Raw genomic sequence first — 12,673 nt, 5'->3', positions numbered from 1 at the left:
TGCTGTAACACTGCTGAACACTACACTGCCAGCCGCCACTCGACCCTAGCATGCTAGCTTGAATAAAGCCCGCCTGCTTTTGCATTATCTTTGTCTCTTGGTCTCCTTATTGGGTGGTGGTCTCGGACCCTAACACTATAAGAAGAGATCCCTGCCCAGAAAAGTAACAACAGCAGAGTCAGTGGCAAAGCGAGACAGAGCAGCAGGCTAACAGGCCCACTGACTGAGTAAAGTTGATGTCTTCCAGCAAGAGGCAGTCTTGCAGAAGGTGCCCTCAAGGCATTTACTGACTGTGCTACAGGAGGTTGGTAACACTTGCCTGAGCCGGGCAGAGTCTTGGCCTTGTGACTGAGAGACTGAAAACAAGAGGAACACATGCCTGCAATACAGCTGAGAAGAGACATTCCTGATGGAAAACAGCTGGATCCTGACTTGTTTCTGATCCTGAATTGTACCCTGCTCACGCTCCTAATAAACACTATAATTGTTAATATTGTCTGTGAGTTGTGTGTGACCACTGCATCAGGTTATTAAACCCAGCAGAGAAGTAGAGTGCCCTGGGAGGGCTGCACACAAAAGCAAACACAAACAAAAAGCCTCAAGACTTCAGACATTCTCTGAATTCCAGACATTACTCACCTTTCACTCCAAATTCCACGGCTCCAGCACTTTCTCAGAACTCTGTACGTATGAAATTGTGCTTAAAAAAAAAAAAAAAAGACAAACAATACACTACTATATCAATAGAGGACTTCTGGTGTGGTGCTGTGGGATAAGCCCAGGACTGCAAAGACAGTTTGAACTACAAGGTTGGTGGTTCAAACTCACCAGTCATTCCTCGAAAACCCTATACTGAGTGGCTATGAGTCAGAACCAACTCCCCGGCTTAACAACATCAATTGAAACCCTGAAAACCCACCTTAACCAAGTGAAGAGAGGTAACTTCGACAATAATGGGATACAGCCACATCCTGAGCTGTCCTTAGCACATTCTCTGCAATTTGCATAATGTGTAGAAAAAGTATCACACTCATTGGTAACTGTAAAATTATGTGAAACTTTTAGACTATGTACTCTTTAGATTGTGGTGTTTATGTGCCGTGGAGTTGGTTCCGAGGCTATAAATCTTTAGAGAAGCAGAAAGCCTCATCTTTCTACGGCGGAACCTCTGGTAGTTTCGAACTGCTGACCTATGAGGTTAGCAACCTGACTTGCAACCACTATGCTACCAGAGCTCCTTAGATTATGGGGCCATATTTCCTTTTTATACATCCTTTTGTTGTTTACCCAGTAGGTGGTGGTGGTGGTGGTGCGCCCTTGAGTTGGTTCCCACTCAGAGCAACCCTGTCTGTATAGGGTTTCCAAGGCTGCAAATCTTTATGGGAGCAGAAAGCCTCATCTTTCTCACGCAGAGCGACTGGTGGATTCGAACTGTTGATCTTGTAGTTAGCAGCCCAGTGTGTAATCCACTGTGTCCTTAGTTACCCAATGCTGTTGTTAAGTGCCTTTGAGTCAGTTCTGACCCACAGAGACTCTGTATAGGGTTTCTAAGGAGCTGAGCAGTTGGTGAACTTAAACCGCCGATTTTGTGGTTCAAACCAACCTTGCAATCAACAGTGCCACACCAGGACCCCAGTTACCCAATGTTGTTGTTGTTAAGTACCCTGGCGTCGGTTCTGACTCATAGTGACCCTGCACAGGGTTTCCGAGGCTGCAAATCTTTACAGGAGCAGAAAGCCTCATCTTTCTCCCGCGGAACAGCTGGTAGTTTCGAACTGCCGACCTTGAGGATAGCCGCCCGATTCGTAACCACTACGCTACCAGAGCCTAAAAAGTTTGAATGTAAATTTAATTTCTTTATATCAAATAGTTTGCGTACTAGATAAGCAGGTCATTTCAAACTAGTAACTGATGAATTACTTAGGAAAAAATCAATAATTTCCCTGATTTTCAGGGGGGGAAATCCACTAAAATACACTGTATTTGCCTAAATCCATACAGGTCTTTACACATAGTAGAATCAAAAGTCATTTGGTAGACTGACTGAATGCTATAATCCCAATTGGGGAATAAACACTGGAGATCTGAGCAAAGGAAGTTTCAACAGACCTACTTCTACTGCCATCATCTTAATAGAGTCAATGACCAGTTTAAAGGAAATATGAAGGATACTGAAACAGAATAAATGACCTCGCAATATATAACCAGTCAAATCCAATGTGGGAAATTCTACTAGTCAAAGGCCCAGTGTCTTCAACAAATAAAATAGCACTAAAAATTAGTGGAAACAATTTTATGTAAAAAGAGTCTTAAGAGCATGTCAACTACATGCAAGGACGAGTGGCTTTTGTTTAGAAGAGCATTTAAACAAACTAATAAGACAAGGAGCTCTGGTAGCATAGTGGTTATAAGTCAGGCTGCTAATCTCACGGACAGCAGTTTGAAACTACCAGCAGTTCCTTGGGAGAAAGATGAGGCTTTCTGCTCCCATAAAGATTTACAACCTCAGAAACCCTGTACAGGGTCGCTATGAGTTGGGGCCAATTCCATAGCACACCACCAATAAGACAAGGGATATTGAAGTTAGAGTGCACACTTAATGTTAAGCAATTATTGTTCATTTTTGTCAAGTGTGCTACAGTGTTGTGAATATGTTTTATTTAAAAAAAAGTCTGATCTGTTAAGAGAAAGATGACACACTACTTATGGGTCACATTATACATTGCCTGAGATTTGTTAAAAAAGACCCAAGTTTTTTTAAAAAACAGATTTGGTAGCTGTTGAAGTGATTGGGGTTCACTGAACTAATCTCTCTACATCTGTGTATGTTTGGAAATTTCCAACAACTATTGTTGTGAGGTGCCATCGAGTTGGTACCAACTCATAGTGACAATCTCGCAATCCTTACTTCCCTTGAGACCACTGCTGCAGTCACTGCATCAATCTATCTCCTTGGAGGTCTTCCTCTTTTCAACACTCTCCATTTAACCAAACATGATATCCATCTTCAGGAACTGACACATTCTGACAATATGTCCAAAGTATGAGAGATGAAGTCCAGCTGTCGTGGTTTCCAAGGAGTATTCTGGCTGTACTTCTTCCAAAACAGATTTCCTCATTCCGTTGGGTAACTTCTCTTTGGAATGGGCACAGATATGATCTTTTCCAGTCAGTTGTCCAGGTACTTGTCTTCCAAATTTTTTTGGCATAGATGAATACCTCTAGTGCCTCATCAGTTTGTTGAATATTTCAATTTGTATTCCATCAATATCTGGTGCGTTGGTCTTTGTTTTCCTTGTAGTGTATGGATATTAGCCTATCACAGACAATGTTGTACTTCAAGACAGATCTTGAAATGGTTTTTTTGTTTTTGTTTTTGTTTTTTTGATGATGGATGTAACACCATTCCTCTTCATATTGTCTTTCCTGACAAAGACAATTCAGACAAGGGCCTGGAATGAAGGATATCATTGCTGATGTCAGAAGGATCTTCACTGAAAACAGAGAATACCAGAAAGATGTTTACCTGTACTCTATTTATCTCCAGCATCATTTCTATCACTGTTCTTATTTTCCAAGTATTGATCCTTCCTCTGTTTCCAGCCTTTGCACTCCAATCACCAGAAATTATCAATACATCTTTATTGCATGTTTGATCAATTTCAGATGGAAGAAATTGATAGGATTCTTCAGTTTCATCATCACTGGTGTTAGTGGTTGATGTATACATTTGAATAGTGGTATTAACTGGTCTCCCTTATAAGTGTATAGATACTATCCTATCACAGGTAGCATTCTACTTCAACATAGATTTTGAAATGTTCTATCTGGGGATGACTGTGATGCCCTTCTCCTCCATTTGTCATTCCTGGTAGAGCAAGCCATATGATTATCAGAGTCAAAATGGCCAATACCAGTCCATTTCAGCTCACAAATGCCTAGAATATCAATGTTTATGCATTCCATTTCATTTTTGACAACCTCCAATTTTCCTAGATTCATACTTTTTTACATTCCATGTTCTAATTATTAATGTTTACAGCTGTTTCTCATTTTGAGTTGTGCCTCATCAGCAAAGGAAAGTTCATTCACATCACCACAGTCAATTCTACTTTGAGGAAGCAGCTCTTCCTCAATTACATTTTGAGTGTCTTATAACCTTAAGGGTTCATCTTCCAGCACTATATCTGACAATACTTTGGTGCTATTCATGTTTCAATATTCAATGTTACTGTACTGATAGTGTTCTATTGCTATTATTACAGTTTTCAGTGGCTAAACATTCAGAAGTAGTCTGCCTCTGCTTTTTCTAAGTCTGGAAACTCAGCTGCAATTTGTCCACCATGGGTTTATTGTTGTTAAGTGCTATCGAGTCAATTCCGACCCAGAGCGACCTGTATAGGTTTTCTGAGGAGCAGCTGGTGAGCTTGAACTGCCAACCTTGCAGTTCAAACAGCTTTGCAGTCTGGTGCATTAACCCACAGCGTCACACCAGGACTCCACCATGGGTTTACCCTGGTGGTATTTAAAATTACTGGTGGCGTAGCTTCCAGCATTACAGCAACATGCAAACCACCACAGAACAACAAACCGACAGACAGGTGATGGCCAACAGATTTCTACTCCTTTCAATATAGAGCCGTCTTTAGCAGAGCCTACACATCTGGCAACCATTATCTTCCTGTCTTCATTTCCTGCTACTCTCCCCCTTTCATTTGCTCCCACCACTGACCACTCTCCTTGCTCCTCAACCACATGGGGTGCTTCCTTCTCAGGACCTTTGAAGTGATCCTTGTCTCTGCCTTGACCTTTCCCTCAAATGTTTGTTGTACTGCTTTCTTCCTCATTTCCTTCAAGTTTTCAGTCAAATGGCAGCTGCTCAGTGAGACCATCCAACTCAGCATTTTGCATTCTCTTTGTTTCTCTCCAACGTCATGGGATTGGTTTTTACTCATAGAAACACCATACAGGGTTTCCAAAAATGGCTGGTGGGTTTGAATTGCCAACTATTGTTAGTAAGTGCCGTTGAGTCAGTTCCGACTCACAGCAACCCTGTGTAGGGTTTCTGAGGCTTTCAAATCTTTGTAGGAACAGAAAGCCTCATCTTTCTCCCACAGATGAGTTGGTAGGCTTGAAACGCCAACCTTGAAATTCAGTCCAGTACTTATCCTACCTATATACAAAGAAATTCACTTATTTTAATAAGTTCACTGTCTCTCTCATAGAATGAAAACTCTGACAGATTGTTCCCTAATTTTGTTTACTGCTTTATCACCAATACGTGGAACAGTCCATGGCACATAGAAAACACCTAATAAATACAGGTGCATGTTGAATCGAACTGAAATAATCTGATTAGGAGGAAATTATGGTGACTCCTAGAAATAAGCTAAGGAGCCTGGTAGTATAATGGATTATGAGCTGGGCTGCTAAAACTCCCAGTTAGTAGTTTGGATCTACCATTCACTCCATGGTGAAAAATGAGGCTTTCTGCTCCCATAAAGATTGACAGCCTTGCAAACCCTATACAGGGTTGCTATGAATTGGAACCAATTCCATAGCACACCATTGCTACCACCAAAAACAGAGAGTGGGCAATGAAGATGAGGACTAAATAAAATTCCCTATAGAAAATGGAGTCCTGGTGTGGCGTTGTGGGTTAATGCACTAGACTGCAGTCAGTTTGAACCACAAGGTTGGTGGTTAAAGCTCACCAGCTGCTCCTTAGAAACCCTGTAGAGGGTCAATACAGGTCAGAACCAACTTGATGGCACTTAACAACACAGAAATAAGGGCATCTTACTCATCTTTCAATAAGGAGCTCTGGTAGCATAGTGATTACAAATCAGGCTGCAAACCGCAAGATCAGCAGTTCGAAACTACCAGCTGTTCCGCAGGAGAAAGATGAGGTTTTCTGCTCCCATAAAGATTTACAGCCTCGGAAACCCTATACAGGGTCGCTATGAGTTAGAACAAACTCCACGGCACATAACAAAAATTCATCTTTCAGTTCTAAAACACTTGGGAGTTTAGGAAAGGACAAAAAAGAATCTCCCCATTTTATGGGCTGAGAAATTAGAGGACCTTGGGAAGCTTGTCCCAAGACAACTACTATGTTAGATAAGGTTTAAGCTTTCCAATATGTTAATTAAGCTTACCAGCTGTATTAAAATTCCAACTAACAGGTCTTTCAGATATCCTTTCTGGGTAAGTTGCACAACTTATCCTTCTATAGCAGTGGGATTCCATATACACTGAAACCCTACTAAACTTTAAAATAGTGACTAAGCCAGAGATCTCAACGCCACCCAATTTACCTGTATAATCTTATGCTTTCTTATTTCAGTTCCACTGGCTTTAGCTTGGAAGTAGATGACCACATGTAGCTAATCTGGGGTGGAAGAATGCTGGTAGGTAGGAAAAGATACACACTCCCAAACCAGAACCTCATATATGGGGCTTGATGAACATCACTGCTTCAAACACCTTCCAAAAGTTAACAGAGTAATAATTGTTATCATGACTAACTGTGATTGTCACAACTGTAAAGGTAGAAGTTTTGTAACATAAAGGGGTGAGTAGTAAATCTCACATTCCAGGAAGAGAAGAACCTAGGACCATCAGGAGAGAAGAGCACAAGCAGAACGTGGGATCCTTACCAGAGAAGCAGCGACACCAGAGAGGGAGGCAGAGATGATGGCATGGAGAGACAGATCAGATGAGGACTCTAGAGTCATGGAAAGAGTAAGGCTATGTGCTAGTGGACAGGAGGCTGGCTTGCAAAATGTGCCCTTTGGTTGTTTAAACGATGAAATATTCCTAAGTGTTTTTGTGTACATCAAAAAAAAAAGAGGGAATAGAGGCAAATACTGTTAACCAATGGTGCATGGAATGGAGTGTAATCATTGCAACGAAACAAAATACAATTGGGTGAGTGCAAAACTGATGTTCTCCCATGTAAATGATCACTCAATTCACAATAAAAGCTTAAAAAAAAAAAAGGACACAGAAAGGCTGAGCCTCCTAACCCCTTACTCTTGACAGTCCAAATAGGGTGAGGCACATCTTTTATTAAAAGAGTTTATAAACAGAACTTAAAAATAACAAGATCTACTTCTCAACCCCACCCATGGATGGAACGTGGGCTAAAGGCTGAGGACCCCTCAACAACAGGGACTGATGGTATGGAGCCCAGTAGCCTAGAGCTGAAACAGGTTTTGTCTTCATCACTGTCTGGGGACCAGTGCACCCACAGCAAGAGCTTGCTGGAAGGATTATAGGAGCTCCAGGAAGGATGAGACGGCTCAGGTAGAAGGTATTTCCCTGAGGTCCAAGAGGCAAGTTCCTGCAGTTAAAGGCACATTATTGGCTGAAAAGATCCCTGGATGTAGAGAAGGAAGGGATCTTCGTTGGTGCCAAAAGCAGTGAAGTTTCCCAGTTGAGATCATCTTGAATCTGGGGCAAGAGCTTTACGCATAAAATCTCTTAAAGTTTCTCATTCTCCGTTGAGTTGGCAACTTGTGTAGTAGGAAAAGTTAGAGTTGGCAATAGTAGGGCAAGGAAGGTTGGAGGCTTGGACCCCAGGAATCTGGACTCACGTGTGGTGGGTTGGCCTCAGGAGGTGAATGAGTTTCCTGCAGTGTTTGGCAGAGGTAGGCCGGGGACTGCTGCCATTGTGCGGTAGCAACTGATTCCCCAGAGAGAGCAAGGCTAATTTCTCACTGGCACCCAGAGACACCAACACCTGTGGAACAGAGAACAGATGACAAAAATGGACATGAGGCTCAGCGACAGCAGTTTCCAAGGTGCAGAGAAATGCCAATCAGCCCAGCATCTCCAATTCCAGGAAAGCAAGGAAAAAGAAAAGGTCTCGGGGACTCACGATGGACTCTGTGCTCGAAGAGATCTACTTTTATTCTCTTTAGTTAAACCATGAAACCAAGGCACTGAGGGACCCATACGCTTGTTCCCAGGCGGAGGGAATGAGTGCAGCAGTAAGAGTAGGACAAGAGGTCTGATTCCCAGTCTTGGATCCAGACCAGTGGGCCCCAACCTCATGACCACCAAAGACCCCTTTCATTACCTACCTCCCCATTGCCAGAAATTCCCATACTATCACCATCCCCCACCAAAAGTTCTAGTCCGCATAGACCACCCAATGCTACTACATTGAGCTAGTATATTTTGGGGTTTTAATCTTATCATAAGTGAATGTGTGATTTCCACTAGGCTATTTAAATACTAAAAATTGAGCAGAAGAGCTAGAATTGAGAAGTAGTTACAAGTATGGGCTCTGTACTCAGATTCCTGATACTAGCTGTGGAACTTGGCAAAGTTAGTAAATTCCTCATGCCTTAGTTTCCTCAAAACGAAGGTAATAAGCTATTAGTAAGTCAGATAATAAGGTAAAATGTTTAGCACGGTGCTGTTCACACAGTAAGTGCTGAAATAGTCTTCACCTTCCTGACCCTCAGAATGAAGCCACTCTACACCTTAGCATTTCCTAGTCTTCCCCAACCTCCCTCCCGCACAGCCTCTAGAATAGATAAACAGCGATCTTTGAGGTCCCAGGCATTTCCCAACCCAAGGAAGTTTTCTTCCACGGTGCTTCCCTTTTCCAGGACAGGAGATGATAAATGGAAAACCCCTAACAGGAATAAAGCTTGGGTTTCTAGATATCACAATTCCTTAAAAACCACCGCGAGAAATTCTGGGACATCCAGGGTCCGATCACCACGGGTTCTGTGTCCGCTGGGGTATACCTGATGAAGGCAGGGCTCCTGCCGAAGGCTCCGGAGGGCAATGAGGGCAGCCTCCTTCACGTTTGGCTGAGGGTCTCCACACGCCATCTCTAGGAGCCGCTGGGGTACTTGGCACTGTAACAGTTCCTCTCCCAGGCCCTCAGGCCCCAAGTTGCCCAGAGCTGATGCAGCATTGCGCCGGATACCAGCCTGAGGATCTCCAAGCAGCTGGGTCATGCTGGGCACAGCAGCTGCCAGGGCAGACCCCAAGGGACCAGCCTGGTAAGCTGCATTGCCCACAGCAAAGCTGGCACTGCGCCGCACAACGGGGTCTTTGTCTCCAAGTCCTAGCAGGAGAAGGTTGAGTAGTCCAGCCTGGCTCTGCAGTGCCCCACGCAGGGCCACACTGTGTTGGAGCAAGTGTCCTAAGAGCCCATAAATGCGGGCCCGCACGGAATTGTCTGGGTGGCCCAGGAGGCTGCGCAGGGGTCGATAGGATTCATCAGAGCCAGCCAGGAGCTCCTGGATAAAAGACAAGGGGTTGGGAGACAGTACCCGGGCAGCATGAGCCAACAGGGAGAGAAGGTCAGAGGTCAGCAGTGGCTGGTCACCCAGAAGAGCATCTGAGAAGAACGAAATGATGGGACCTGGGGAGGCAGTCACTGTATTCACAAACTGGCTGAGAGAGGTCGAATCTGTGAGGGCCAGGCGTGTGAGCAGGCTCATGGGCAGCTCAACTTGTGGCAACAAAAGATGGTGGCAGCAAACCTGGGGAGATGGGGATGCAGGAAAAAGGAATTAAGGGAGAGACATAATACACAGTAGCTCAGTAGCCAGAAGGAGTCCAAAAGCTGCAAGAGAAGAAAAGTCAAGCTGTGGTGAGAAATATCACAGTGAGCTGGAAGACCTGGCCTGCTTTCGCCCTAGTATCCAAACGAGAAACAAGCTGGGGCCCCAAGAGCAGGGTCTTTCCAAGCTCATCCCTTGCTCTGTGAGGACTCAGTCTCTTTGTCTCCCTAAACCTACTGCTTAGTGCCAGGAATTGGCAGAGATGTGATTTCTGGTCACAGAGCTGGTTCTCCAGTACTCTGTTGTTAGGTGTCATCAAGTTGCTTTCAACTCACAGCAACCGTATGTCCAACAGAATGAAGCACGGCCTGGTCCTGTCCTAGACTAGACTAGGGTATCCTGCCCACTGATCTCAACAGAATACAGGTAAGGGGCTGATGGGGGAACGAGGCACCAGCCCCAGCTCTGACCACAGGACTCTGTTCAGGTCTGAATACTTTTCCCACTCCAGCTCCTAGAGCAAGTCAGATGCTCCAACCTTCCAGGGAGCCAAGGAGAGCCCTGGATGTCAGGGGGTGAATGAAAGTACACAGGCCGGGCCTCCCTCCTTTTCATGCATGGAAAGCTTCCCAAGTACCTGTAGCAGATGCACTGCAACTTCTGAGTCCCTGAGGTCAGCCAAGATACCTACAAGGAGGTCAGCGTCCACATCCAGGGCAAAGGGGAAACAGAGGAGCTGGCAGACAGAGAGCACCACCGCAGGAAGCAGCTCAGACCCATGAGGCCTGAGGAGCAGAACATGAAAAGATATACTTGGTCTCGCACTCTTGTGAATCATTTCTAATTCTTATCTCCCTCGTCTCAAATTCCCTTCTCCAGCTCCCCTTGCCCAATCTCAGCAATTCAGGTCTCCAGACTAATCCTGACCCCATTTCTTGCCTCACAGTTCCAACTGCCAGCTCCTTCTCTCCTGCCTTCCCCGCCCCACCCCCAGCGTTTGATTCTCGGGACATTCCATCCACCTTCCTCCAGCTCAAACTCACGCCTGGCCCAGCTGATGGAGGAAGCCTGGGGAAAGCAGGTGCTGCAAGGTGGCCATAAGGACACTTCCACGCTGGGACAGGTGGCTCAGGCATAACTGGGGCTCCTGGGTGAAGGTGACCACAGCCAGGCTCAACAAAGCTGCCATGCCTGGAAACACAGAGGATGGAGAGCCAGTGGAACAGACATGGGCCCAGGTGCTCTTGGTGCCCCATGGCTCCCTTCTGCACCCCTGAGCACTGCCAGTATACACTCCACATCCTCTCCCCAGACTAAGCCACTTCTACACCTGCTGAGGCATCCGTACACTGGCCCCCACCAGGGAGGCCATGCTGTTAGAAAGCTACCTTGGGGTGAGATCAGCGTCCAGTCTGGCTTTGGACTTGAACTTGAGAGCGACAGCTCCTCTTCCTGCAGAGATACCGCCTCAGGTACCCTCAAGGCCATGGAGAAGCGGTGCCACAAAACGGTCCACATTTCCGAACTAGCCACGTCCCTTATCAGACTGGTCTTCCCCTGCTGGAGACGAAATAAGAAGAGAGGAGTCAAAATGTCAATCTTCATTCCTGTCCCTAACCTACAAGAAGAGGGTCCCAGAAATAATTCCTTGTGTTTTCCCACCTAGGCTTTCCCAGTTGCCTTATTTTCCTTTCTTATGATACTTTTACACCCTCGGAAACCCTGTACAGGGTCGCTATGGGTCGGAACCGACTCGATGGCACTTAACAACAACAACGATACTTTTATCCCTTGACCTCTCAACCCACGTGCATGTCTGACAGCTTCTCATCCCACCGAATCCCAAGGGTCCACACTGAGAGCAGGTGGGCCCATCCTATCACAGTAGGTTTGAGAGGACACGTGAAGCTGCATCTTCATTCCCATTGTCCAGTGGCGCCCCCAAATGCCCATTTCCTCTCTCCTTCCTTCCCATCCATCCCAGGGTGGACTTAACCTGAGTAAGGAGCTGTAGCAGCAGGATGAGGAGGCCATCATAGAACCCACAGCCGCCTGGTGGGGTCAGTCGGACCTGTTAGAGACGGACAGGAAGGATGTAACTCTGAGCAAGATGAGGCAGCTTCAAAGGCCTGGGCAGCCAGCTCAGAATCAGGGAGAAAGACCTCACCCTTGGTCTTGGCTCAGGACTTAGGAATCTTGACTCCTGCCTATTCATTCAGTGAATAGCTCTGCCCTAAAGCCACACACAGACTGGTATGGTAAACAGACACAGAAGCATATATCCTTTAGGAAGAGACTTGCTACACTGTCAGGGGGGCACAGTTAAGACTGCGTAACTCTGCCTCTGGAAGGTGAGAAACTGATGGAAGAAAAGTTTAAAGGCAGACAAGAAAGGTGGAGATAGGAAGGAGAACATTCTAAGTAGATGTCATAGCCTCTGTAAAGGCAGATGGATATGAAAAATTGAACTGAACTTCTGAACATAGTCACTCTTTTGGTAGAACAGGATTTTAGAGCCCAGGAGGTAAGCTTGAGGTGGCAGACTACAGAGAGTTTGGACTTTATCACAGAAGCATCTGGAAGCCACTGAGGACTTACACACATCTAGCACATGCGCCACATGGATGTGATACTTTTTCTCTTTTATTTACTGCTGTATCCTCGGAGCCTAGTAGAGTGCCTGGCACTCAATACATATTAACGTGTCCAATACTACTGGTTGAACAAATGACCAGATTTGCTTTTTAGTGCGCTCACTCCGGTGGCATTGGTGAAAAGAATGAACTGGAAAGGAGAAAGCCTACCTCCCCCTTAGTGAGCAAGTGCCAAGGTTCAGGTCAGTGATGATGCCAGGGAGGGAATGGTTTTAAGAAAAAACAGGAAGAATCAAAGAGACTTGGGGGACCACTGTGTGTGTGTGTGTTTATGTGTATGTGTGTGTATGTGTGTGTGTATGTGTGTGTATGTGTGTGTATGTGTATGTGTGTATGTGTATGTGTGTGTATGTGTGTGTATGTGTGTGTATATGTGTGTATGTGTGTGTATGTGTGTATGTGTGTATGTGTGTGTGTATGTGTGTGTATGTGTATGTGTGTGTATGTGTGTATGTGTGTATGTGTATGTGTGTGTATGTGTATGTGTGT

At 45.3% G+C, this 12,673-nt stretch overlaps 1 protein-coding gene across 1 annotated transcript in view; it reads right to left on the bottom strand.

Moving 5' to 3' along the window:
- STK36 (serine/threonine kinase 36) overlaps window positions 1–12,673 on the bottom strand; it is a 42,680-nt gene that overhangs the window by 3,910 nt on the left and 26,097 nt on the right. Inside the window, 7 exon segments of the mRNA XM_006867867.1 lie at window positions 6,593–6,611; window positions 7,599–7,744; window positions 8,763–9,509; window positions 10,168–10,315; window positions 10,574–10,721; window positions 10,919–11,090; window positions 11,527–11,601. Of these exon segments, the coding sequence (XP_006867929.1) occupies window positions 6,593–6,611; window positions 7,599–7,744; window positions 8,763–9,509; window positions 10,168–10,315; window positions 10,574–10,721; window positions 10,919–11,090; window positions 11,527–11,601 (1,455 nt within the window).

This window comes from Chrysochloris asiatica, unplaced genomic scaffold (genome assembly GCF_000296735.1).
Source record: "Chrysochloris asiatica unplaced genomic scaffold, ChrAsi1.0 scaffold00110, whole genome shotgun sequence".
NCBI classification, from domain to species: Eukaryota; Metazoa; Chordata; class Mammalia; order Afrosoricida; family Chrysochloridae; genus Chrysochloris; species Chrysochloris asiatica.
This window is presented reverse-complemented; position numbering and strand designations above follow the sequence as displayed.